Below are 24,903 nucleotides of genomic sequence, written 5' to 3' on the forward strand. Positions count from 1 at the left end.
GGTAACATTGTTACAAAAGCCACTGAGAACTAGCTAAAAATCTTAATCCAGGAAAGGAATYATGGGCCAAACCCAAATCTCGCAGTACTGTAAATAGATATTCCCACTCAACCCGGTCGAAAGCCTTCTCAGCATCAAGAGGGATGACGACCTCTGGCTGTCAAGTTGAGTGGGCAGAATAAAGAACATTAAATAGCCGGCACATATTATAGAAAGATTGCTTACCTGAGATCAAATCAAATATTATTGGTCACATACACATGGTTAGCAGATATTATTGCGAGTGTAGTGAAATGTTTGTGCTTCTTGTTCCGACAGTGCAGCAATATCTAACAAGTAATCTAACAATTCCACAACAACAACCTAATACACACAAATCTAAGTAAAGGGATGGAATAAGAATATATACATATAAATATATGGATGAGCAATGACCGAGCGGCATAGGCAAGATGCAAAGATAGTATAAAATACAGTATATACATATGGGATGAGTAATGCAAGATATGTAAACATTATTAAAGTGGCATTATTAAAGTGACTAGTGATCCATTTATTAAAGTGGCCAATGATTTCAAGTCTGTGTGTAGGCAGCAGCCTCTCTGTGTTAGTGATGGCWGTTTAACAGTCTGATGGCCTTGAGATAGAAGCTATATTTCAGTATCTCAGTCCCAGCTTTGATGCACCTGTACTGACCTAGCCTTCTGGATGGTAGCAGGGTGAACAGGCAGTGTCTTGGGTGGTTGTTGTCCTTGATGATCWTTTTAGCCTTCCTGTGACATCGGGTGSTGTAGGTGTCCTGGAGGGCAGGTAGTTTGCCCCTGGTGATGCGTTGTGCAGACCGCACCATCCTATGTTGAGCCCTGCGGTTGRGGGCGGTGCAGTTGCCTTACCAGGCGGTGATATAGCCTGACAGGATGCTCTCTGTAAAAGTTTGTGAGGTTTTTAGGTGACAAGCCAAATGTCTTCAGCCTCCTGTGCGCCTTCTTCACCACACTGTCTGTGTGGGTGGACCATTTCAGTTTGTCCGTGATGTGTACACTGAGGAACTTAAAACGTTCCACCTTCTCCACTGCTGTCCCGTCGATAGGGGGGTGCTCCCTCTGCTGTTTCCTGAAGTCCACGATAAATCTGGTTTGGTCAGAGTTAATTATATCAGGCACCACTGTCTCTAAACGGCACGAGAAGACCTTAGTGAGAATTGTATAATCTCAGCACAAAAGGTTTATAGGTCGGTATGAGCCACAGTATAGGGGATTCTTGTTCTTTTTAAACAAAACCGCCTTGGTAAGTGTCTGGGGCAGTTTCTGACTAGAAAGGAATTCATTGTACATTGAGCTAAGGATAGGGGAAAGTTTAGAGGAGAATGCTTTATAAAATTCAATAGGGAAGCCATCAGGCCCATGAGCTTTACTGCTCTGCATGGACTGGATTGCCCTAGTAGCTTCTCCATGAGCTTTACTGCTCTGCATGGACTGGATTGCCCGAGTAGCTTCTCCATGAGCTTTACTGCTCTGCATGGACTGGATTGCCCGAGTAGCTTCATCGTCACTTATTGAGGCATCCATGTTAGTTTATTCATCTGAATTGAGACAGGGGATGTCCAMATTGTCTAGAAATGCATGCATACGAGATGTGTCTGGAAGAGCCTTTGACGAGTAGAGCAGAGTAGAATTGCTTAAATTGATTGTTAATTTCTTTGGGATTGGTAGAAGTTAAATCAGCTGCAACACAGATATCAGGTATGGTGCTGCTATRAGCGGCTTGTCGAAGCTGGTGAGATAACAACTTGCTTCGTTTGTTTAGTGGAAAGATTGTCAAATTCTGATTGGTGTAGCAGTCTCTCTTTGTAGAGTTCAGAAGAAGAGGCATATCTGTTGTCCACGTCTAAAATTAGTTGAGATAGCACCGATATACGTTTAGTGCGCTGTTAGTTATGAAATAATTTGTATAATAATGCTTTTAACAACTAACACACAATAGAATGAGACAKGTCAGGGGTGCAGTTGAGCTGTAAAAAGACATCAATGTGAGTTGATATGTCTTTTTTATAGGCACTACAGGATAGTAGTAGCGGGTCAAGTCGTGACTCAGTACTGTTCGGAAAGCTGATATTTAGCTAGACAGGGCTATGGTCTGAGATAAGGATGAAAAAACTGCTAAAATTAACAAAATACCTAGAAGAWAACCTTGGACCCCTGTGCTGGCCTTCCCTCTYTTGGAAGGCTGTATCTACCTCTCCTAAACTAGAGCAAAATACTACTATATTTAACCGAACCTCAGTAGAGCTCTATCCAMGGTGAACATTATCAAGRTTACACATACGGAAGGGATTCTGAAGGGAACCACCTCAGTTCTCTAATGTATCTTATYCAAAATGCATATTTGAAAGATAATTAAACATATATATATAAAAAAGGAGGTATATGTTCCACAGTATTTTAGTAGGGTATAAGGCATGGAAATAGAGAGGCTAAGTGGTTAGCCTTKGGTAGTGACTAGGCTAATTAGTATCGCGCCACCTATCGCCGAGGCTGTCCATGTGCAGCTAGTTGGTAAAAGCTAATTGTGCCATGTACTGTAAATAAAATACTATTCAAACTGTATTGTCCTTGTGWGATCATATGCATACCATCATTATTCATCCCATTAAGTTCCTGGAGGAATAATTGTCCTTTTTCTGGCAACAGGGTGGAGGCGCGTTTCTAATTAAGATATGAGTTCACTAGTTGGTCCTTAGTCACATTAGCATGGCTAGTGTAGGGCCAGGGGCAGAGTATGGGCCAACAATGGCTAGTTATTCCTATGTCACCTGTTCTCCTGTGGATGTAGGTGCACAACAATGTATTCTTTGGCCCTGGTTGMGTCCACGAATGTCTTCTGCTCGCCGGAGGGAGTAGTGATCTTCAGCATTGCTGGGTAGGGAATGCCAAACTTGGTGTCCAGACAGCGATGTAGGAGCCCCCTCACCTCGTTGAAGGCTGACTTCTTCTTCATTACTGCCGCTGTGTAGTTTGGGTTAAATGCCAAACTTCTGGCCTTGTGATGCCTTACAGAGGACATCCTCATTTTCCTGAAAGCAGTGGAATTTGACTAGGATGGGTCTGGGCAGCTACATCTGTCTGGGCCCATTCTTTGGTGCAGACTGTCAGCTTCTGTGCGCACGGTCAAGGATGGGGGCGTAATCGAGGCCTAGAATTTCCTGTAGCAGTTTAGCTATGAAAAGGGTAGGCTGCAATCTCACAGCGAAAATGTGACTGTTCCCCCGGCGCGGTCTGTTCTCGAGGTCCTCGACCTTGGAAGAAAATTTGATGACATCTGATGATATCCAGGTGACTTGCTCTTRCAGTGTCACCACTTTGTCGGAYTAAGCATTTGCGCCGCCTTCCAGGCAAATCAGACAGATGTCCTGTTACTCCAAGTCTTTAACGGAGTCGTTCTTTGTGTTGACCTTGGTGGCGAGAGTAGCTATTTGTGCAGATAGGTCAGTGAATAGTGACTCCACCTTAGCCAGCACAGTCTGTTCAGACTTAATGATAGCCGCCATGACCTTGGCTAGGTCGGGGGGATCAGAGTCTGTGTCAGTGTTCAGTGAGCCTGAAGCTTTATTAGAGGCCTGCTCTTTTGTGACTCGTTGCCGACATTTTATGATGAAAAGGCCAAAKATTTCAGGGGGGGAAAATGGTTTGATTCCTAATTAAATGTTACAAAATGAACACGGTAAGTGAAGTGTTGGTGAAGTATTAATAGTAAATTGTAATCCCTGGACAGGTGCACCGAGAAAACGCGTCTTCACAAGTTGCTGCTCAGCAGAGCCCCCCCAACATTGGTTTTTTTACAGAAATGTTTGGCAATTGACTAGGAATGCCTTGGAGATCGACCAGTCAAACGCGATCAACCGGTTGGTGACCACTGCTTTAGAAAGTTCTGGAAGTTCAATCTCGTGCTTCTCTCTGTAGGCTGATATTTCTGCATGGTGCGCAGTTTAGAAGGAACAAGTGAAGAAAAGGTATTTGAGACACAGCATATAACTCAAAGAAGCACTATTGATATTCCTTAAAGAACCCCTCTTGCTCTGCACAGTGTTTGAGTTTCGGGCACCGATACTGCTAGTTCACCCTCGCCATCACCATCACTCTCTCATGTAAACAGTCCACACAGGGCCATCCATCAATGTCATTAGAAACATAAGTTATGCTCGGCGCTCTCCCCCGACCCGCTACTGCAATAGACACATATGAATATGAACACTACCATTCAAAAGTTTGGGGTCACTTAGAAATGTCCTTGTTTGTGAAACAAAGCACATTTTTTGTCCATTAAAATMATATCAAATTGATCAGAAATACAGTGCAGACATTGTTAATGTTGTAACTGACTATTGTAGCTGGAAACTGCAATTTTTWATGGAAAARCTACAAAGGCATACAGAGGCCCATTATCAGCAACCATCACTCCTGTGTTCCAATGGCAAGTAGTGTTAGCTAATCCACGTTTATCATTTTAAAAGGCTAAATGATCATTTGAAACCCTTTTGCAATTATGTTAGCACACCTGAAAACTGTTGTTCTGATTAAAGAAGCAATAAAACTGTCCTTCTTAAGACTTGTTGAATATCTGGAGCATCAGCATTTGTGGCTTTGATTACAGGCTTAAAATGGTCAGAAACAAAAACCTTTCTTCTGAAACTCGTCAGTCTCTTCRTGTTCTGAGAAATGAAGGCTATTCCATGTGAGAAATTGCCAAGAAACTGAAGATCTCATACAACGCTGTGTACTACTCCCATCACAGAACAGAGCAAACTGGCCCTACACCATTCTGTATACATCTGGCCCTTCCTTGGACACTGTGTTAACTAACCTCCAAACGAATTTCAATGCCATACAACACTCCTTCCGTGGTCTCCAACTGCTCTTAAATGCTAGTAATACCAAATGCATGCTTTTCAACCGTTCGCTAACCACACCCGCCCGCCCGACTAGCATCACTACTCTGGACGGTTCTAACTTAGAATATGTGGARAACTACAAATACCTAGGTGTCTGGCTATACTGTAAACTCTCCTTCCAGACTCATATTAAACATCTCCAATCCAAAATTAAATCTAGAATCGCAATAAAGCCTCCTTCACTCACGCCGCCAAACATACCCTCGTCAAACTGACTATCCTACCGATCCTCGACTTCGGCGATGTCATTTACAAAATAGCATCCAATACTCTACTCAGCAAACTGGACGCAAACTATCACAGTGCCATCTGTTTTGTTAACAAAGCCCCGTATAACACCCACCACTGCGACCTGTATGCTCTAGTCGGCTGGCCCCTGTCTCTTATACACATCTAGATGTGTATAAGAGACAGCTAGCAGGTATATTTCACTGGCCATCCCCAAAGCCAACACGTACTTTTGCCGCCTTTCCTTCCAGTTCTCTGCTGCCAATGACTGGAACGAATTGCAAAAATCGCTGAAGCTGGAGACTTATATTTCCCTCACTAACTTTAAACATCAGCTATCTGAGCAGCTAACCGATCGCTGCAGCTGTACATWGCCCATCTGTAATTAGCCCACRCAATCTACCTACSTCATCCCCATATTGTTTTTATTTACTTTTCTGCCCTTTTGCACACCAGTATTTCTACTTGCACATCATCATCTGCTCATCTATCACTCCAGTGTTAATTTGCTAAATTGCTAAATTTTCTATTGTGTTATTGACTGTACGCTTGTTTATTCCATGTCTAACTCTGTGTTGTTGTTTGTGTCGCACTGCTTTGCTTTATCTTGGCCAGGTCGCAGTTGTAAATGAGAACTTGTTCTCAACTAGCTTACCTGATTAAATAAAGGCGAAAAAAAAGAGAGAAAAAAACAGAATAGAAAGTGGAGTGGAGTGGGAAGCCCCGGTGCACAACTGAACAAGAGGACAAGTACATTAGAGTGTCTAGTTTGAAAAACAGATGCCTCACAAGTCCTCAACTGGCAGCTTCATTAAATAGTACCCGCAAATTACCAGTCTCAACGTCAYTAGTGAAGAGGCGACTCTGGGATGCTGGCCTTCTAAGCAGAGTTGCAAAGAAAAAGCCATATCTCAGACTGGCCAATAAAAAGAAAAGATTAAGATGGGCAAAAGAACACAGACACTGGACAGAGGAACTCTGCCTAGAAGGCCAGCATCATGTCTAAGTGACCCCAAACATTTGAACGGTAGTGTATGTATGGCAATAAGTAAGAAGACTGGGTGCATCCCAAATAGCACCCTATTCCCCATATAGCACACTTCCTTTGGCCAGGACACAGGGTGCCATTCAGGAAACAGGGTGCRATTCACAACAGAATGACACTCTTACTCACGGTTGCACAAAAAGCGCTATAAGCAAATCACACCCCAAAAAATTCMAATGAGCCGCCGGCCCTGCATTTTAATTATCACTAAAAGAAAATAACCCTTTTCTGAACTGCAAAGGCACCCTTGAGAAACCCTACATTCTGAACGTGTACAGTCCTAGGTGACATGTGAGCCATGTATATATGAGCCAAGTATAAATGTGCTGGTATCTTAAGCTCAGTACTTGATAGATGGCCCGTGTCCTAAACAGCACCCTGTTCCCTATTAGTGCACCCATAAGGTTAGAAAAGGGGATGTACTGGAATGACTGCATGGCAGGAGGGGCGGCTGATTGACTGGACATCAAGCCCTTCCATTCCCAGTCCCATTCTCCCTTCCTCTTGAACCTCCCCCGTGCTACCATAAACCTTCATCCATTTTACTCAGTTGCTAATTAATGAGCTAGGTGGTAATTAGTGTCGAAGGAGTATTCCCCATCCCTGCTTCCCATGCCCAGACAAAGAGTTATATTTCTCCCCGACTCTAGCATGTGGTGGTAAAAGCACTATAGAAAGTTAGCACTACAGCTCCAACAAATTGAGAATGCACTCTGTGTGATATTGTCTAGTCTGCACCACCTTGGAAATGTAATTAGCGTGATAAAAAAAAATCCATTAAAGTCTGGTTGAGCTAGCGATATCTGCATCTGCGGTGGAAGGTGGCAGAGCTACAACGATGTTGTCAAGACTAGGAAATATCACGAAAATCAGTATTTTCACYAAAACGTCGGTCGTGTCCGAACCGTTTGGGCTACATATGACCCCTCCATGGAAAGATTAAAATCTCATGAACACGAGAGTGTTCTCCGCTTTGCTCTACAACTCCCACAAGCATCACGGGACTTGTCTAAAGTCGGTACCGCCGATGTGCCAACTTCTGACTGTAGCATCAGAACGGTTTGGGCTACACACTAAAGACGTCTAAATACTAGGTTCAGTTTGCTCCTACCAGAACTTGGCTAGGCGTAGCGAATGTCTGTGCCTCGCATATTCCCTTAAAAATAAATGTGGTTATATTACTGTTTGTCCCTCTTGAGACGGCGTACACAACAACATACATTTACACTTTCCCAAAATAGTCAAGATAAATCAAGAGATCTGTCATTATTTTTGTCAATTTTGCAGAGAAGGTCATATTCGCAAAATTTTACATCTAAGATGTTTGGTGCAGTATCTCTCAAGTGAAAAAATGTGCATGAAAGCTAGTTGTCCATCTGCTCGAACAGACTAAATAAAACCTGCCGAACGCTGCTGAACACCAAAACGAATGAAACTGTTTTGACTGGAAAACATATGATAAACTCAATGAAGAAAAAACATTATTTTGCAATGGGATTGTTTTTTCTCCCGGTCAATTTGGCCAGCAACAATTTTCTTTATTGGCTTTTTATTTTTTTATCTACAAAAAGCCGTCAATAACTGGCAAACAGAAACCCTTCTCTCTCTCTCTCTCACACACACACTTTTTCTTATAAATATGCACACAGACACACACACATAATGATAGGAAATTGTCTTTCTGAAAAACAATTAATTACTCTGAGTGTCACGCCCTGACCTTAGTATTACTTGTTTTCTTTATTATTTTGGGTAGGTCAGGGTGTGACAAGGGTGGTTTGTTTAGTTTTTGTCTTGTCTAGGGGTTTTTGTATGTCTATGGGTTTTTGACTAGTCTAGGTAGTTATATGTCTATGGTTGCCTAGATTGGTTCTCAATTAGAGGCAGCTGTTTATCGTTGTCTCTGATTGGGAACCATATTTAGGCATCCATATTCCTTGAGCATTTCGTGGGTGATTGTCTATGTTAGTTGCTTGTGTCAGCACATTTCTCATTATAGCTTCACATTCGTTGTTCGTTTGTTATTTTTGTATAGTTTTGTTTAGTTTCYTTTAGTTTCGTTTAGTGTTCTCTGTGTTAATAAATTCAAGATGAACACATACCATGCTGCATATTGGTCCTCCGATCCTTCAAACTTCTCCTCCTCAGACGAGGAGGAAGACGAGCGTGACACTGAGCTTTTAACACAATGCACATTAGTGACATCTGCTGGTCATCACTAAATATAAATAGACGTTTTTTTACACACAATATTCATCAAACTACATGGCACAGTGTTTAGTCGCTGGTGTTAATAGCATACAATCAGTTATAATAACAGGTTTGTATATTACATAAGGCCAAAACAAATTGCCTTTAAGTTGAAAATTTTTAAAAACTGTAATTCTATGGCATTATTCAGGTTGCTTAAATCAGAAGTTTATACAATACCAAATAAAATAAAGAATTTCAACAATGGGCAGAAAGTGTGGTTTCACATAAAACTATCTCCGAATAGAGTGCCTTTACCAGGACTCGACCCCATACCCTGTCGTCTCTGAGTGTTCCTGACTCTACCTGCTGTGCTACTGTTCAATGCAGTAATTTGAACAAYTCCTAACTTTATTTTTAAGTACAGTATGGTGTCCAGTAAAGGTCGGTCTTTAAAAGCAACTTGGAATRGAAGAAAGGACCAGAACCACTGTGAAATCAGTGGGATCTCTCATTTTGCAACACACAGTTTGTATCAACCAAAGCTTCGGACGTTATTGATCACATGATAATGTTACATTGACATGAGCATCGGTACATTGTATCAGATCAGTAGTGCTTTGAAAACTGCATCGGAGCTCCGGTATCAATCGTCCAATCACTAAACACACTCACGCACAGTCATCATCATGCACATCCTTTATCGTATTCAAGRACACAATCGACTCGCACAAACACATTTGTCTACAAAGCATTGTTTGAATCTTATTGAAGGATGTCAGCTTGTTTCACAATGACACAGAGACAGAGACAGAGGGGGAGAGATAGAGACAAAACAAAAGGAGAGTGGAGATAAACAGATAGCCAGACAGACATTTGAGTTGTGACTCAGAATGCTAACGAGGCATTTCAGCACAGAGAGGGTAGGAATGTGTGACTAGAAACAGGAGAATGTGAGACGCAAATACTCTTTCATGCCTCCTGGTGCCATGATAGCGTGCTTTATGTGTGTAACAAAAGCAATCTGGGTAACACCTTTTTGTATAGTCTGCTAATTTGGTGTTTACTTAAGTCATCCCTTTTTTGTTTATTTTCACTGAAATTCACTATAGTTTAATAGTAATACTGTACAAATAACCAATATGTTTGCGCTGTCTACCCAATAAAGATAAATTGGAACCAGGCTATTGCCATTACATTTAATTATTTGATATACGTACCAGAAAGTGCCCATTATATCCACAATATACCAGGTATATTTCATACCAGCCAGGTTCATACCAACTGAAATGCCCTTTCACATTTGCATTCACGTGGAAAAACAGTCATTAAGCTTTCATCCAAAGCGTRTTACAAAACATTGACAATGACACATAATATATTCAGAGTGGCCCTGCAATATGCTCTAACCCACTGAGCCATTGGATCCCCAGTTCCCACCTCAGAAGCAGGCAGACCACTGAGGTTGAACGGTTGTCTGTCAAAACAAGACTAGAAATAAGTAGACATTAGGCCCAAGGAAATTCCATCAAAGGTCCGAATCAAATCTTAGTTGAATCCAATTGATTTGTGTGGTACTTTTTGGGGTCAAAATCTAATTTGAGTTGAATCAAACGGACTGGTACGGCACTTTCCTATACACTTTGTTATACATTAGTCGCAAATCAATGTTTGAAGGAGAGAGAGAACATTTTCTCAAGTATCCTAGGTGAATGGAACTAAGATGCTGCCAATAATTTTGACTGGCCGGTCTTGTTAATGCATGGATTGTGTATGGTCTATGGCTTGACTGGGCATTTTTTAAATCAAAGATCAGGTACCCAAACCCATAAGAGAAAACCCATAAGAAATGTTAATTAATTTGTTTCAGTACAATCTAAATAAAACTGGAACAAATATTACAGCAGGACGTCACTGAATATGTTGATTGGGTGTCTCGTTTGACGGACACAGTATACATGCAACCAACTGGTTTCCATTTTGTGGAACAAACACAATGAAAAAGAGATGCCCTTCAAATGCCTGTTGCCATGAATTTCAAACAAATAGCTCTGTCTGAGGAAAATCCTTGCAGCGTCGCTAAGCATTTYGAGTTGGTGGTGAAGTTGGACCAACTCAATGACTGTTAACACAACGTTTGTCTGCTGCTCTTGAGGATGAGAATAGAACAGATACAGAGCATGCTCAACTAAGTCTACAGGCCATATGGGTGCTTATGCTGAGCTAAAGGCTAACCCGAAATTTAAATGAATGGAGAAAAAAACTGATATCCAACACATCATCCAGTTCTGTAGATTTATTTGGCACAAACTGAGGAAAGTACAAAACTGAAACATCTGTGTGTGTGTGTGTGTGTGTGTGTGTGTGTGTGTGTGTGTGTGTGTGTGTGTGTGTGTCAGCATGTGGATGTCGTTCAGGGAAAATAACAAATTCATTTATAAAACTGAATGCGTTGCGGTACTGAGCAACTTAGGTCAACATATGGGTGCTTGGCCAAAGGGTTGTCTAAAAATATGAATGTGTAAAAAAGAGCCAGAACTCATGTCATTAAGCTAAAATTGATTTATTTGACACACGCTCAGCGGAGGCATAGAACCGAAACGTCTTGCTTGAGGAAAACCTAAAATCTCACAAAACTGAATCATGTGAAGTCAAGTGTCTCCTGAAGTGTCTCTCGTAGATCTAAGAGCACGAGGCCTGCAGACCTGGGTTCAAATAGTATTTTAAAGTGGAACTCACAGCATTTTAGCAACATGGAATGTTTTTAAAATCTGTTCATATTCACCCCATGGAAGAATATGACACCTTTTTTCTCTGACAATCAGATAAATTAGATATGGTCATTTTCACGTTTTCATAAATGTATAGAATGTTTGGGAATGAGGTATAGTAAAGAATTTGTGAAAATTCTATAGCAATATAGAATGGGAAAGCGGCTGTTCTTTTAGATAAGTAATAGACACTGCAGTAAATAAAACTGGGAAAAAATGTCCTGTCCAGGACTGGAGTCTACGCAGACCGGTGCGCCATAGCCAATCAGAGCTACAGTAGGCCTATATGCAAATTCAGTGTATTCAGAAAGTTTTCAGARCCCTTCATTTTTTCCACATTTTGTTATGTTACAGCCTTATTCWAAAATTTCTTAAATCGTTTTTGCCCCTGATCAATCTACACACAAAACCCCATAATGACAAAGCAAGAACATGTTATTWGAAATWTTTGCAAATTTCTAAGATWKAAAAAAAAGAAATATCACATTTACATAAGTATTCAAACCCTTTACTCAGTACTTTGTTGAATCACCTTTGGCAGCYATTACAGCCTCAAGTCTTCTTGGGTATGACACTACAAGCTTGGCACACCTGTATTTGGGYAGTTTCTCCGATTCTTCTCTGCAGATCCTCTKAAGCTCTGTCAGGTTGGATGGGGAGCATTGCTGCACAGCTATTTTCAGGTCTCTCCGCAGATGTTAGATRGGGTTCAAGTCCGGGCTCTGGCTGGGRKGCTCAAGGACATTCGTTGTCCTGTTGGAAGGCGAACCTTCACCTCTGCCCGAGGTCCTGAGCACTCTGGAGCAGGTTTTCATCAAGGATCTCTCTGTACTTTGCTCTGTTCATCTTTCCCTCAATCCTGACAATTCTCTCAGTCCCTGCAGCATCCCCACAGCATGATACTGCCACCACCATGCTTCACTGTAGGGATGGTGCCAWGTTTCCTCCAGATGGCATTCAGGCCAAAGAGTTCAATCTTGGTTTCATCAGACCAGACAATCTTGTTTGTCAAGGTCTGAGAGTCCTTTAGGTGCCTTTTGGCTAACTCCAAGTGGGCTGTCATGTGCCTAGTACTGATGAGTGGRTTACTTTTGGCCACTGTACCACAAAGGCCTGATTGGTGGAGTGCTACAGCGATGGTTGTKCTTCTGGAAGGTTCTCCCATCTCCTCAGAGGAACTCTGGAGCTCTGTCAGAGTGACCAGCAGCTTCTTGGTCACCTCCCTGACCAAGGCCCTTCTCCCCTGATTCCTCTGTTTGGCCGGGTGGCCAGCTCTAGGAAGAGTCTTGGTGGTTCCAAACTTCTTCCATTTAGGAATGATGGAGGCCACTGTGTTCTTGGGGACCTTCAATGCTGCAGAAATGTTTTGGTACCCTTCCCCAGATCTGCGCCTTCACACAATCCTGTCTCAAAGCTCTATGTACAATTCCTTCGACCTCATGGCTTGGTTTTTTCTCTGACATGCACTGTCAACTGTGGGACCTTATATAGACAGGTGTATGCCTTTRCAAATCATGTCCAATCAATTGAACTTACCACAGGTGGACTCCAATGAAGTTGTAGAAACATCTCAACGATGATCAATGGAAACAGGATGCACCTGGGCTCAATTTCGAGTCTTATAGCAAAGGGTCTGAATAGTTATGTAAATAAGGTATTTGTGTTTTTCATTTTTAATACATTTGCAAAAATGTCTAAAAACATGTTTTCACTTTGTCATTTTTGGGTATTGTGTGTAGATTGATCAKAAAAACATTTAATGAAATCCATTTTAGAATAAGGCTGTAAAGTAACAAATTGTGGAAAAAGGGAAAGGGTCTGAATACTTTCCGAATGCACTGTAAGCCACTTGGCACAAGGGCCTGCCATCATTCACTTTGAACTTTACAGGCAGTAGCAACAGCACGACTTCAGATCATTAGAACGCATTCACCAAAAGCCACAAAATACACCTGAATGGATTTCAGCAAATATGTAAACACCACGGGAGTCTTACATTTGGGAACRTGAAAAGGTAGGCTCTCTCTTTCTCAGTTATGCACATCAACAACAACAAAATCAACAACTAATGCTAGTCAGAGCAGGATGAGCTAAAATCTAATGAGAGAATATTAGATAAACTTTCTCAAACTTTTTCAGCTAGTTGGCCYTCAAAATTGCACTGATAAACGATGGGGAATAATAGCCTGCTCTTCCTTCTGCAGCTTGCCTMCCAATGCATGCTTGTCCCAACCCAGGTTTTGACAACTGAATGGGAACTTACCTGCCTGCCCAGCCATTTGATCGATGSCAAATACATTTCATTGTCAAGTAAGAGATATCCTAACTAGCATAGCAAGCTAGTTAGGATATCTCTGCAAAGCAATTCACATCGCTAGCTAACCAAATGACACCTGTGCATCTCTAACTGTAGCCAACGAAAACTGATATGAGGGGAGACAGTTGGTCACTCACCCACTCCTCCAATGACATGATATTCTCCCAGCAGCTAGCTAGCTAATGTTAGGGACCATGTTTTTAGCTTGCTAAATAAATAGCTAGCTACATAAATAGATTCGCTATCCTACGGTTGTCAAAGTCAATCAGTGCACGGACCAAAAACTATGAATTCGCGGGCCAGACATAGTCTATTTGCTTTTAGAAAAAAACGTGCAACTGCGACCTGAACTGGCCATTTGTTTTACTTGAAAAAATATGGCCCTTTATAATGTACAGTTATGTACATAGGATGCTATATACAGCATTTTAACATATAAAACATTAAATAATAATAAGATATACATAATATTTGTCCAGCCTTTTCTGCTATGCTAATAGATGTGCATAATATGCTGCGACCCAAATAAAAAAGTAAGTATTTAATAACTCCAAATAACAAAATGTAGTTATAGGTTGTCGTAACATTTGAACTTAAAACATGTTTTTCATTAAGCACTACATGAATCACCGMTGCGGTTGAATGCAACATTGCTGTGTGGTGCACTCAAATTGTAGCTATCGTWGTTTAGCAGCCAACCTAGGCTACTGCTCAAATGTTGCTGTAATAGGTCTACATATTTCTGTTGCATGGTGTTTTGTTGCAGGTTTTYTTTTTTGGTTATTAATTGTCAAGCTTTAAAAACCGAAGCCAGACTGCAACATTTTACTAGCCTAACTAGGACTGTAAGGATGTGTCTGTACACTTTTCCTCTGCTGTGCGCTGCAAACAGGACACATGAAAGATGCTCAATTGAAGTTGAATTCACCGAGCTCATCAGGCTGTAATTTCATAAAGTAGATGACTCAACTGTTGACTCATTTATACTCATTTGTGTGTCTTATTCAGCCCGCGGGCCTTGTGTGTGATACATGTGTGCTAGCCTATTAGCCACGTTATGACTGACTTGTGATCATTGCCCTTGCTAGTTTGATTGTATTGACATTCCCAGCCTTAGTTACAGTCATCAGTTTTTGTTTAAAATATTGAGTGATTGAAACTGAAACAGTGTATCCCGAATGGGCTTTGGCAGCAAACAATGTACCAGGCCAGCTGTGACCTAATACAACCTAATAGCAATATTTTTTGGACTACCAAGAAATGTATTGGTGAATTATATTAATAATACATTGAACTGCATCCAACTACAGTTGAAGTCGGAAGTTTTCATACACCTTAGCCAAATACATTTAAACTCAGTTTTTCACAATTTCTGACATTTAATCCAAGTAAAGATTCCCTGTCTTAGGCCAGTTAGGATCACCACCTTATTTTAAGAATGTGAAATGTCCAGAATAATAGCAGAGAGAATTATTTATTTCAGCTTTAATTTCTTTCATCACATTCCCAGCGGGTCAGAAGTTTACATACACTCAATGAGTATTTGGTAGCATTGCCTTTAAATTGTTTAACCTGTCTAGGACTGGGGTTCCGCTTGCAGAACCCCGTTCCGCTAGCGGAACCCCTCGCCAACAGCCAATGAAATTGCAGMGCYCCAAATTCAATCAACAGAAATCTAATAATTCAATTTTCTCAAACATACAAGTATTAGGCACCATTTTAAAGATAKAATTCTCGTTAATCCAGCCACAGTGTCCGATTTCAAAAATGCTTTTCGGCGAAAGCAGAACCTATCATTATGTTAGGTCAGCAACTAGTCACAGAAAGCATACAGCGATTTTCCAAGCAAAGAGAGGATTAACAAAAAGCAGAAATATTGATAAAATGAATCACTAACCTTTTATATTTTTCATCAGATGACACTCCCGGGACAACATGTATGTTTTGTTCGATCAAGTTCATATTTATATCCAAAAACCTTACATTTGGCTTTGCCTCCAAAACATCCCGTGAATTTGCACAAGAGCAAACATCAATCACAGAAATACTCATAATGTAAAGGTTTTCTTCCTGGGGTGAAGGAGAGGACCAAAATGCAGCGTAGCCAGTGCTCAACATGTTTAATTAAAAGAACAAGTGAACACTACAAACAACTTACAAAATAACAAACGTGCAAAACCGATACAGACCTATCTGGTGCAGAACACAAACACAGAGACAGGTAACAACCACCCACAACGAACACAGTGAACAAACCTACCTAAATATGACTCTTAATTAGAGGAACGCAAAACACTGCCTCTAATTAAGAGCCATACCAGGCAACCCTAAACCAACATAGAAACACACAACATAGAATGCCCACCAAAACTCACGCCCTGACCATCACACACATACAAAACAACAGAAAACAGGTCAGGAACGTGACAGAACCCCCCCCCCTCAAGGTGCGAACGCCGGGCGCACCAGCACAAAGTCCAGGGGAGGGTCTGGGTGGGCATCTGACCACGGTGGTGGCTCAGGCTCCGGACGCTGTCCCCACACCACCATAGTCACTCCCCGCTTCTGTATCCCCTCTCCAATGACCACCCTCCAACTAAAACCACCTAAATGAAGGGGCAGCACCGGGTAAGGGGCAGCACCGGATAAGGGGCAGCACCGGGATAAGGGGCAGCACCGGATAAGGGGCAGCACGGGGATAAGGGGCGGCAGGTCCTGGCTGAGAACTCTGGCAGGTCCTGGCTGAGGGACTCTGGCAGGTCCTGGCTGAGGACCTGGCAGGTCCTGGCTAGAGGGACTCTGGCAGGTCCTGGCTGAGGGACTCTGGCAGGTCCTGGCTGAGGGACTCTGGCAGGTCCTGGCTGAGGGACTCTGGCAGGTCCTGGCTGAGGGACTCTGGCAGGTCCGGGCTGAGGGACTCTGGCAGGTCCGGGCTGAGGGACTCTGGCAGGTCCGGGCTGAGGGACTCTGGCAGGTCCGGGCTGAGGGACTCTGGCAGGTCCGGGCTGAGGGACTCTGGCAGGTCCGGGCTGGCGGAAGGCTCTGGCAGGTCTGGCGGAAGGCTCTGGCTGATCCGGTCTGGCGGAAGGCTCTGGCTGATCCGGTCTGGCGGAAGGCTCTGGCTGATCCGGTCTGGCGGAAGGCTCTGGCTGATCCGGTCTGGCGGAAGGCTCTGGCTGATCCGGTCTGGCGGAAGGCTCTGGCTGATCCGGTCTGGCGGAAGGCTCTGGCTGATCCGGTCTGGCGGAAGGCTCTGGCTGATCCGGTCTGGCGGAAGGCTCTGGCTGATCCGGTCTGGCGGAAGGCTCTGGCTGATCCGGTCTGGCGGAAGGCTCTGGCTGATCCGGTCTGGCTGAAGGCTCTGGCTGATCCGGTCTGGCGGAAGGCTCTGGCTGATCCGGTCTGGCGGAAGGCTCTGGCTGATCCGGTCTGGCGGAAGGCTCTGGCTGATCCGGTCTGGCGGAAGGCTCTGGCTGATCCGGTCTGGCGGAAGGCTCTAGCGGCTCCTGTCTGGCGGACGGCTCTGTAGGCTCATGGCAGACGGGCGGCTTTGCAGGCCTCGGCAGACGGGCGGCTTTGCAGGCTCATGGCAGACGGACAGTTCAGACGGCGTAGGGCAGACGGGCAGTTCAGACGCCGCTCGGCAGACGGGCAGTTCAGGCGCCGCTGGGCAGACGGGCAGTTCAGGCGCCGCTGGCAGACGGGCAGTTCAGGCGCCGCTGGGCAGACGGGCAGTTCAGGCGCCGCTGGGCAGACGGCAGACTCTGGCCGGCTGAGACGCACTGTAGGCCTGGTGCGTGGTACCGGACCTGGAGGTACCGGGCTAAGGACACGCACCTTCAGGCTAGTGCGGGGAACAACAACAGGGCACACTGGACTCTCGTGGCGCACTCTAGGCCTGGTGCGTGGTACCGGAACTGGAGGTACGGGCTGAGGGCACGCACCTCAGGGCGAGTGCGGGGAGAAGGAACAGTGCGTACAGGGCTCTGGAGACGCACAGGAGGCTTGGTGCGTGGTGCCGGAACGGAGGCACTGGGCTGGAGACACGCACCATAGGGAGAGTGCGTGGAAGAGGAACAGGGCTCTGGAGATGCACTGGAAGCCTGGTGCGTGGTGTAGGCACTGGTGGTACTGGACTGGGGTGGGAAGGTGGCGCCGGATATACCGGACCGTGAAGGAGGACACGTGCTCTTGAAGCACCGAGCCTCCCCAACCTTACCAGGTTGAATGGTCCCCGTAGCCCTGCCAGTGCGGCGAGGTGGAATAGCCCGCACTGGGCTAAGCACGCGTACTGGGGACCGTGCGCTTTACCGCATAACACGGTGTCTGACCAGTACGAACGCTCTCTCACTCCACGGCAAGCCGGGGAGTTGGCTCAGGTATCCAACCCGGCTTCGCCACACTCCCTTTAACCCCCCCCCCAATAAATTTTTGGGTGAGCCTCTCGGGTTTCCAGCCACTCTGCCTTGCAAGCGCCTCATAATGACGCCTCTCCGCTTTTGATGCCTCCAGCTCCGCTTTGGGACGGCGACACTCCTCTGGCTCTGCCCAGGGTCCTTCTCCGTCCAGAATCTCCTCCATGTCCATTCCTCCTTGTACTGCTGCTGCTGTTGCCCGTTGTCACGCTGCTTGGTCCGGGTTTGGTGGGTGGTTCTGTAAAGGTTTTCTTCCTGGGGTGAAGGAGAGGACCAAAATGCAGCGTAGCCAGTGCTCAACATGTTTAATTAAAAGAACAAGTGAACACTACAAACAACTTACAAAATAACAAACGTGCAAAACCGATACAGACCTATCTGGTGCAGAACACAAACACAGAGACAGGTAAACCACCCACAACGAACACAGTGAAACAACCTACCTAAATATGACTCTTAATTAGAGGAACGCAAAACACCTGCCTCTAATTAAGAGCCATACCAGGCAACCCTAAACCAACATAGAACACACAACATAGAATGGCCCACCCAAAACTCACGCCCTGACCATCACACACATACAAACAACAGAAAACAGGTCAGGAACGTGACACTAATAAACATTAATGAATAACACATTAGTGTTATTCACAGATTTAGATATACTTCTAACTTCTTACTTAATGCAACCGCTGTGTCAGATTTTTTAAAAACTTTACGGAAAAAGCAAACGATGCAATAATCTGAGTACGCGCTCAGATCATACACAACCCAAGAAGATATCGCCATGTTGGAGTCAACATAAGTAGAAATAGCATTATAAATATTCACTTACTTTGATGATCTTCTCAGAATGCACTCCCAGAATCCCAGTTCCACAATAAATGTTTGATTTGTTCATAAGTCTATCCAAATTCCTCCTTTTGTTAGGGCGTTTAGTAAACAAATCGAAACTCACGAGGCCGAGCAAGTCCAGCGGATGTCAGCGGAAATGTCGTACGAAAATTCCTAAAAGTTATATTACTGGTCGTAGAAACATATCAAATGATGTATAGAATCAATCTTTAGGATGCTTTTATCATAAATGTTCAATAATGTCCCAACCGGAGAATTCCTTTGTCTGTAGAAAAGCCATGGAACGAGAGCTACTTCTCACATGAACGAGCGTCAGAGTTTGTGGCACTCTGCCAGACCACTGACTCAAAAAGCCCTTATGAGCCCCTCCTTTACAGTAGAAGCCTCAAACAAGTTTCTAAAGACGGTTGACATCTAGTGGAAGCCTTAGGAAGTGCTAAATGACCCCATAGACACTGTGTATTCGATAGGGCAAGCATTGAAAAACTACAAACCTTCGACTTTCCCACTTCCGTTTGATTTTTCTCAGGTTTTCGCCTGCCATATGAGTTCTGTTATACTCACAGACATCATTCAAACAGTTTTACAAACTTCAGAGGTGTTTCTATCCACATCTAATAATAATATGCATATATTAGCAACTGGGACTGAGTAGCAGGCCGTTTACTCTGGGCAAGCTTTTCATCCAAACGTGAAAATGCTGCCCCTATCCATAAGAAGTTTTAACTTGGGTCAAATGTATCGGGTAGCCTTCCACAAGCTTCCACAATAAGTTGGGTGAATTTTGACCCATTCCAACTGACAGAGCTGGTGTAACTGAATCAGGTTTGAGGCCTCCTTGCTCGTACCACTTTTTCAGTTCTGCCCACACAATCTATAGGATTGAGGTCAGGCTTTGTGATGACCACTCCAATACCTTGACTTTGTTGTCCTTAAGCCATTTTGCCACAACTATGGAAGTATGCTTGGGTCATTGTCCATTTGGAGACCCATTGCGACCAAGCTTTAAGTTCCTGACTGATGTCTTGAGATGTTGCTTCAATTAATCCACATAATTTTCCATCCTCATGATGCCACTATTTATGAAGTGCACCAGTCCCTCCTGCAGCAAAGGACCCCCACAACATGATGCTGCCACCCCGTGCTTCACGGTTGGATGGTGTTTTTCAGCTTGCAAGCCTCCCCCTTTTTCCTCCAAACATAACAATGGTCATTATGGCCAAATTGTTTAAAAAAAATCCATCAGATAAGAGGACATTTCTACAACAAGTGCGATCTTTGTCCCCATGTGCACTTGCAAACCGTAGTCTGGCTTTTTTATTTGGGTTTTGGAACAGTGGCTACTTCCTTGCTGAGTGGCCTTTCAGGATATGTCGATATAGAACAGTTTTTACTGTGGATATAGATACTTTTGTACCTGTTCCGCCAGCATCTTCACAAGGTCCTTTGCTGTTGTTCTGGGATTGATTTGCACTTTTCGCACCAAAGTATGTTCATCTCTAGGAGACAGAACGCGTCTCCGTCCTGAGCGTATGACGGCTACGTGTGTCATGGTTTTTACTTGCGTACTATTGTTTGTACAGATGAACGTGGTACCTTCAGGTGTTTGGAAACTGCTCCAAGGTTGAACCAGACTCGTGGAGGTCTACAATTCTTTTTCTGAGGTCTTGGATGATTTCTTTTTGTTCCATGATGTCAAGCAAAAAGATAGGCCTTGAAATATATCCACAGCTGCACCTCCAATTGACTCAAATGATGCCAATTAGCCTATCAGAAGCTTCTAAACCATGACATTTTTTCTGGAAAAAAAATTCCTGGAATTTTCCAGGCTGTTGGCACAGTCAACTTAGTGTATGTAAACTTCTGACCCACTGGAATTTGTTACAGTGAATTATAAGTGAAATAATCCGTCTGTAAACAATTGTTGGAAAAATTACTTGTTTCATGCACAAAGTAATGTCCTAACGACTTGCCAAATCTATAGGTTGTAACCTTTCTGGCGCAGGCGTTCCGCTAGCACACCCTCGAAACTTCCTGTGAAATTGCAGAACGCGAAATTCAAATGACAGAAATATAAATATTTAACATTCATGAAAATACAAGTGTCCACATCAAAATAAAGCTAACTTCTTGTTAATCCAGCCGCTGTGTCAGATTTCAAAAAGGCTCTCTGCGAAAGCACACCATGCGATTATCTGAGGACAGCGCCCGGCATACAAAAGCATGAACAATTTTTCAACCAGGCAGTGGCGCCACGAAAGTCAGAAATAGCGATATAATAAAGCTTACCTTTGAAGATCTTCTTCTGTTGGCACTCCAAAAAGTCCCAGCTACATCACAAAATGGTCATTTGGTTCGATAAAGTCCTTCTCTTAAACCCCAAAAACTCAGTTTATCTGGCGCGCTTCATTCAATAATCCACCGGTTTCCCTCCTTCAAAATGCATAAAAAATTCATCCCAAACGTTACCAAAAATTTCTCCAAACAAGTCAAACAACGTTTATAATCAAACCTCAGCTACCCTAATACGTAAATAAATGATAAAATTTAAGACGAAGAATCTTTATTGTCTTTACCGGAGATAAACAACTAAGAAAGTGCTCTCATCCACGCGCATGAAAACACTACAGCCAAAATGGGAGCCACTTAGAAAAACTACAAATGCTTGCTCATTTTTCCAAAAACAAGCCGAAACTCTTTCTAAAGACTGTGACATCTAGTGGAAGCCCTAGGGACAACTGCAATCGGAGGATTTTGCCTCATAATAAACATGACAGCCATTGAAAACTGTGGTAGGCTGAATTCTTTGGGGGATGTTTTGTCCTCTGGGTTTCGCCTGCKATATCAGTTCRCTTATACTCACAGACATTATWTTAACAGTTTTAGAAACTTTAGAGTGTTTTCTATCCAYATCTACCAATTATATGCATATCCTAGCTTCTGGGCCTGAGTAACAGGCAGTTTACTTTGGGCACGCTTTTCATCCGGACGTCAAAATACTGCCACCTAGCCCAAAGAGGTTTTCACAAGAAATTTGTGGAGCAGTAGAAAAACGAGTTTTAATGACTRCAACCTAAGTGTATGTAAACTTCCGACTTCAACTATATTCTGCCAACATTGCCTTACTGTACGTRATGAAATTTTGAGTCAAATAGAACCTATTTTTAAAACCTCTTATAAAGTTGGTTTTGAAGCATAAACTGCAAATTGTATATTTTTTACTGATATTGTTGCCTGTTTCATATCTGCAAAGTAGTTAAAATYCTGTATGTTCACCTTTAAACGCTTGATTGAGCCTGCCTGGAGTGTTTGAGCRTGCCTGGGTGTGCACATTTGGGACTATTCCATTGTTAACGTTGTGCCATACGAGCTCAATCAAGCGTAGATACTTGTAAGAAAACAAATACTTTTTGATCRCAGGTCTGGATGAGAGAGTATTTCCATCCCAGTCCTTCCAATACCTCCACTGGTACATGACATTACTGTCAGGCCTGTGCTATCAGTGGGTTGCAGGCACTGCTTAGGATGGGCCAAAACTGCCCTCTACTCTTCTTTTCTCTCTCTTTCTTCCCATCCTCATTGACATACTCGTACTCCAATATGAGTTTACTCTCCCTCTCTCCCTCCAGTCTCTGAATCTTTCCCCCCAAAATTTGAATCTTCTTGAATGTTTTCTTTCTCTCCTTTGTTTCCTTTGAAGATGGACATACATATGCTATACATAAACTAGTGCCTGCATGTATATTCTCTTCCACCCTCTCTAGCATGGATTTGGCAGATAGTGGCTAGTTTTCAAGAAGGTTATACTTGCAATGATCGTGAAATGTAGTTGTTTTGCCTACTTTAGTTGAATGCAATGATTGTTAGTCGCTCTGGATTCGAGTGCCTGGTAAATAACTAAAATAACTCAGACTCTACCCACTCTACGCACATGCATGTTGTGAGAGGGTGTTTTTCTTCCATAGACCCTGGATATTGATCTCTGTTGTCTCTGTTGCAGGTGTAAAGAGGGTTACCATGGACTACGCTGTGACCAGTTCGTACCCAAGACGGACTCCATCTTATCTGACTCAAGTACATGTCTTCCTGTATTGATCCTTCAGAAAAGTTATAACAAAAGACTATTAGACTATTAGTTATGTCTTCTTCTTTTTTTTTTAACTAGGCAAGTCAGTTAAGAACAAATTCATATTTACAATGACGGCCTAGGAACAGCAGGTCAACTGCCTTGTTCAGGGCCAGAACAACAGATTTTTACCTTGTCAGCACAGAGATTTAATCTAGCAACCTTTCGGTTACTGGCCCAACGCTCTAACCACTAGGCTACCTGCCGGGGGGTGGCAGWTATGCAGGGGGGTGGCAGGTAGCCTGGTGGTTAGAGCATTGGGCCAGTAACCGAAAGGTTACCACACTGTTCCCTGGTAGGCCGTTATTGTAAATAAGAATGTGTTCTTAACTGACTTGCCTAGTTAAATAAAGGTTAAATACAAACTTATTGAGCCAGGCTTCACATTATTCCCTCCAGCAAAGAAGACATAAACTGTGTAGGCCAGAAGACACACAAACACATCAAATCCTTGTTTAACTTTATCTAGTCAAAGAAGAGAAAGTATCCTTGAGTTTACTTTCTCTTGTTTAAAAGTACTTTAGCATTTTAGCTTTAGGTGTGTTTGTTTACCCCTTGAGTATACTCAGTGTTGCTGCAATGTCATTGAAATTATTCAAAATCTTACATGCCAAAAATATGTAATAACCTTACTCTGGAATGATGGATATTTTCATTACCTTACAATATCAACATTTGATTAGGACATTAGAACATTTGGATTCAAATGCATTTGCATTTATCTTTTAAGTGGTATGAATTGCTTGAGTGTAACACGTGCAGTGTCCTTCTGTTGGAGAATTAGAATTGAGAAAGTAGATGTGGCCATCACACTAACTTGAAATCAATATAAAGCTCATTACAGTTTAGTTAGTACCGAGYATTTGAACCGGTTCAGGGAACGAAACTGAAAAARAGAAAATAACTACATTATTTGACGAACAGAACTCTTTGGGCCTATAATTCTTTGGGCCTAATTCAGATAATGTAAGTCATAACAAGATGCCCAGCTCACAAAGACAAGCTTCCTCCATCCTCTCACGCTCTTCCCTCACCTGCAACATTTCAGTTTCATCTTGCACRCTACACTGTGACTGGCAGCACAGTGTGTGTGTGTTTGTCTTTCATGATGATTAAACCATGCTGTTACGGCAAAATACAACTTGCTCTTAACGACTTTCCTATACAGTTTAAATCACTTACCCGCTCCATAGCAAGCTGCTCTATCCGCACTGATTGGTGAAGTTAAATGGCTTAAAAAAAAAAAGTTGACACACCTACTCATTCAAGGATTTTTCTTTATTTTTACTATTTTCTACATTGTAGAATAATAGTGAAGACATCAAAACTATGAAATAGAAACAATGGAATCATATAGAAAGTGTTAAACAAATCTAAATATATTTTACATTTTATATTCTTCAAAATAGCCACCCTTTGCCTTGATGACAGCTTTGCACACTCTTGGCATTCTCTCAACCAGCTTCACCAGGAATGCTTTTCCAACAGTCTTGAAGGAGTTCCCACATATGCTGAGCAGTTGTTGGCTGCTTTTCCTTCACTCTGCGGTCCAACTCGTCCCAAACCATCTCAACTAGGTTGAGGTCGGGCCAGGTGGAGGCCAGGTAATCTGATGCAGCACTTCATCACTCTCCTTGGTCAAATAGCATTTACACAGCCTGGAGGTGTGTTGGGTCATTGTCCTGTTGAAAAACAAATTATAGTCCCACTAAGATCAAACCAGATGGGATGGCGTATCGCTGCAGAATGCTGTGGTAGCCATGCTGGTTAGGTGTGCCTTGAATTCTAAATAAATCACGACAGTATCACCCTCAAAGGACCCCACACATCACACCTCCTCCTCCATGCTTCACGGTGGGAACCACACATGCAGAGATCATCCGTTCACCTACTCTGCATCTCACAAAGACACGGCGGTTGGAACAAAAAATCTCAAATTTGGACCAGGACAGAGTTTCCACCGGCTAATGTCCATTGCTCGTTGTTCTTGGCCCAAGCAAGTCTCTTC

General features: G+C 43.1%; 1 protein-coding gene across 1 annotated transcript in view; it reads left to right on the forward strand.

The window, feature by feature from the left end:
- The window catches only part of nrg3b (neuregulin 3b), a 412,760-nt gene that overhangs the window by 279,568 nt on the left and 108,289 nt on the right, over nt 1–24,903 (forward strand). The window contains exon 3 of the mRNA XM_024008300.2: nt 22,770–22,843. Coding sequence (XP_023864068.1) covers nt 22,770–22,843 — 74 coding nt within the window. The remainder of the gene's footprint in view (nt 1–22,769; nt 22,844–24,903) is intronic.

Source organism: Salvelinus sp. IW2-2015, linkage group LG18 (genome assembly GCF_002910315.2).
Source record: "Salvelinus sp. IW2-2015 linkage group LG18, ASM291031v2, whole genome shotgun sequence".
In the NCBI taxonomy this organism is placed as follows: domain Eukaryota; kingdom Metazoa; phylum Chordata; class Actinopteri; order Salmoniformes; family Salmonidae; genus Salvelinus; species Salvelinus sp. IW2-2015.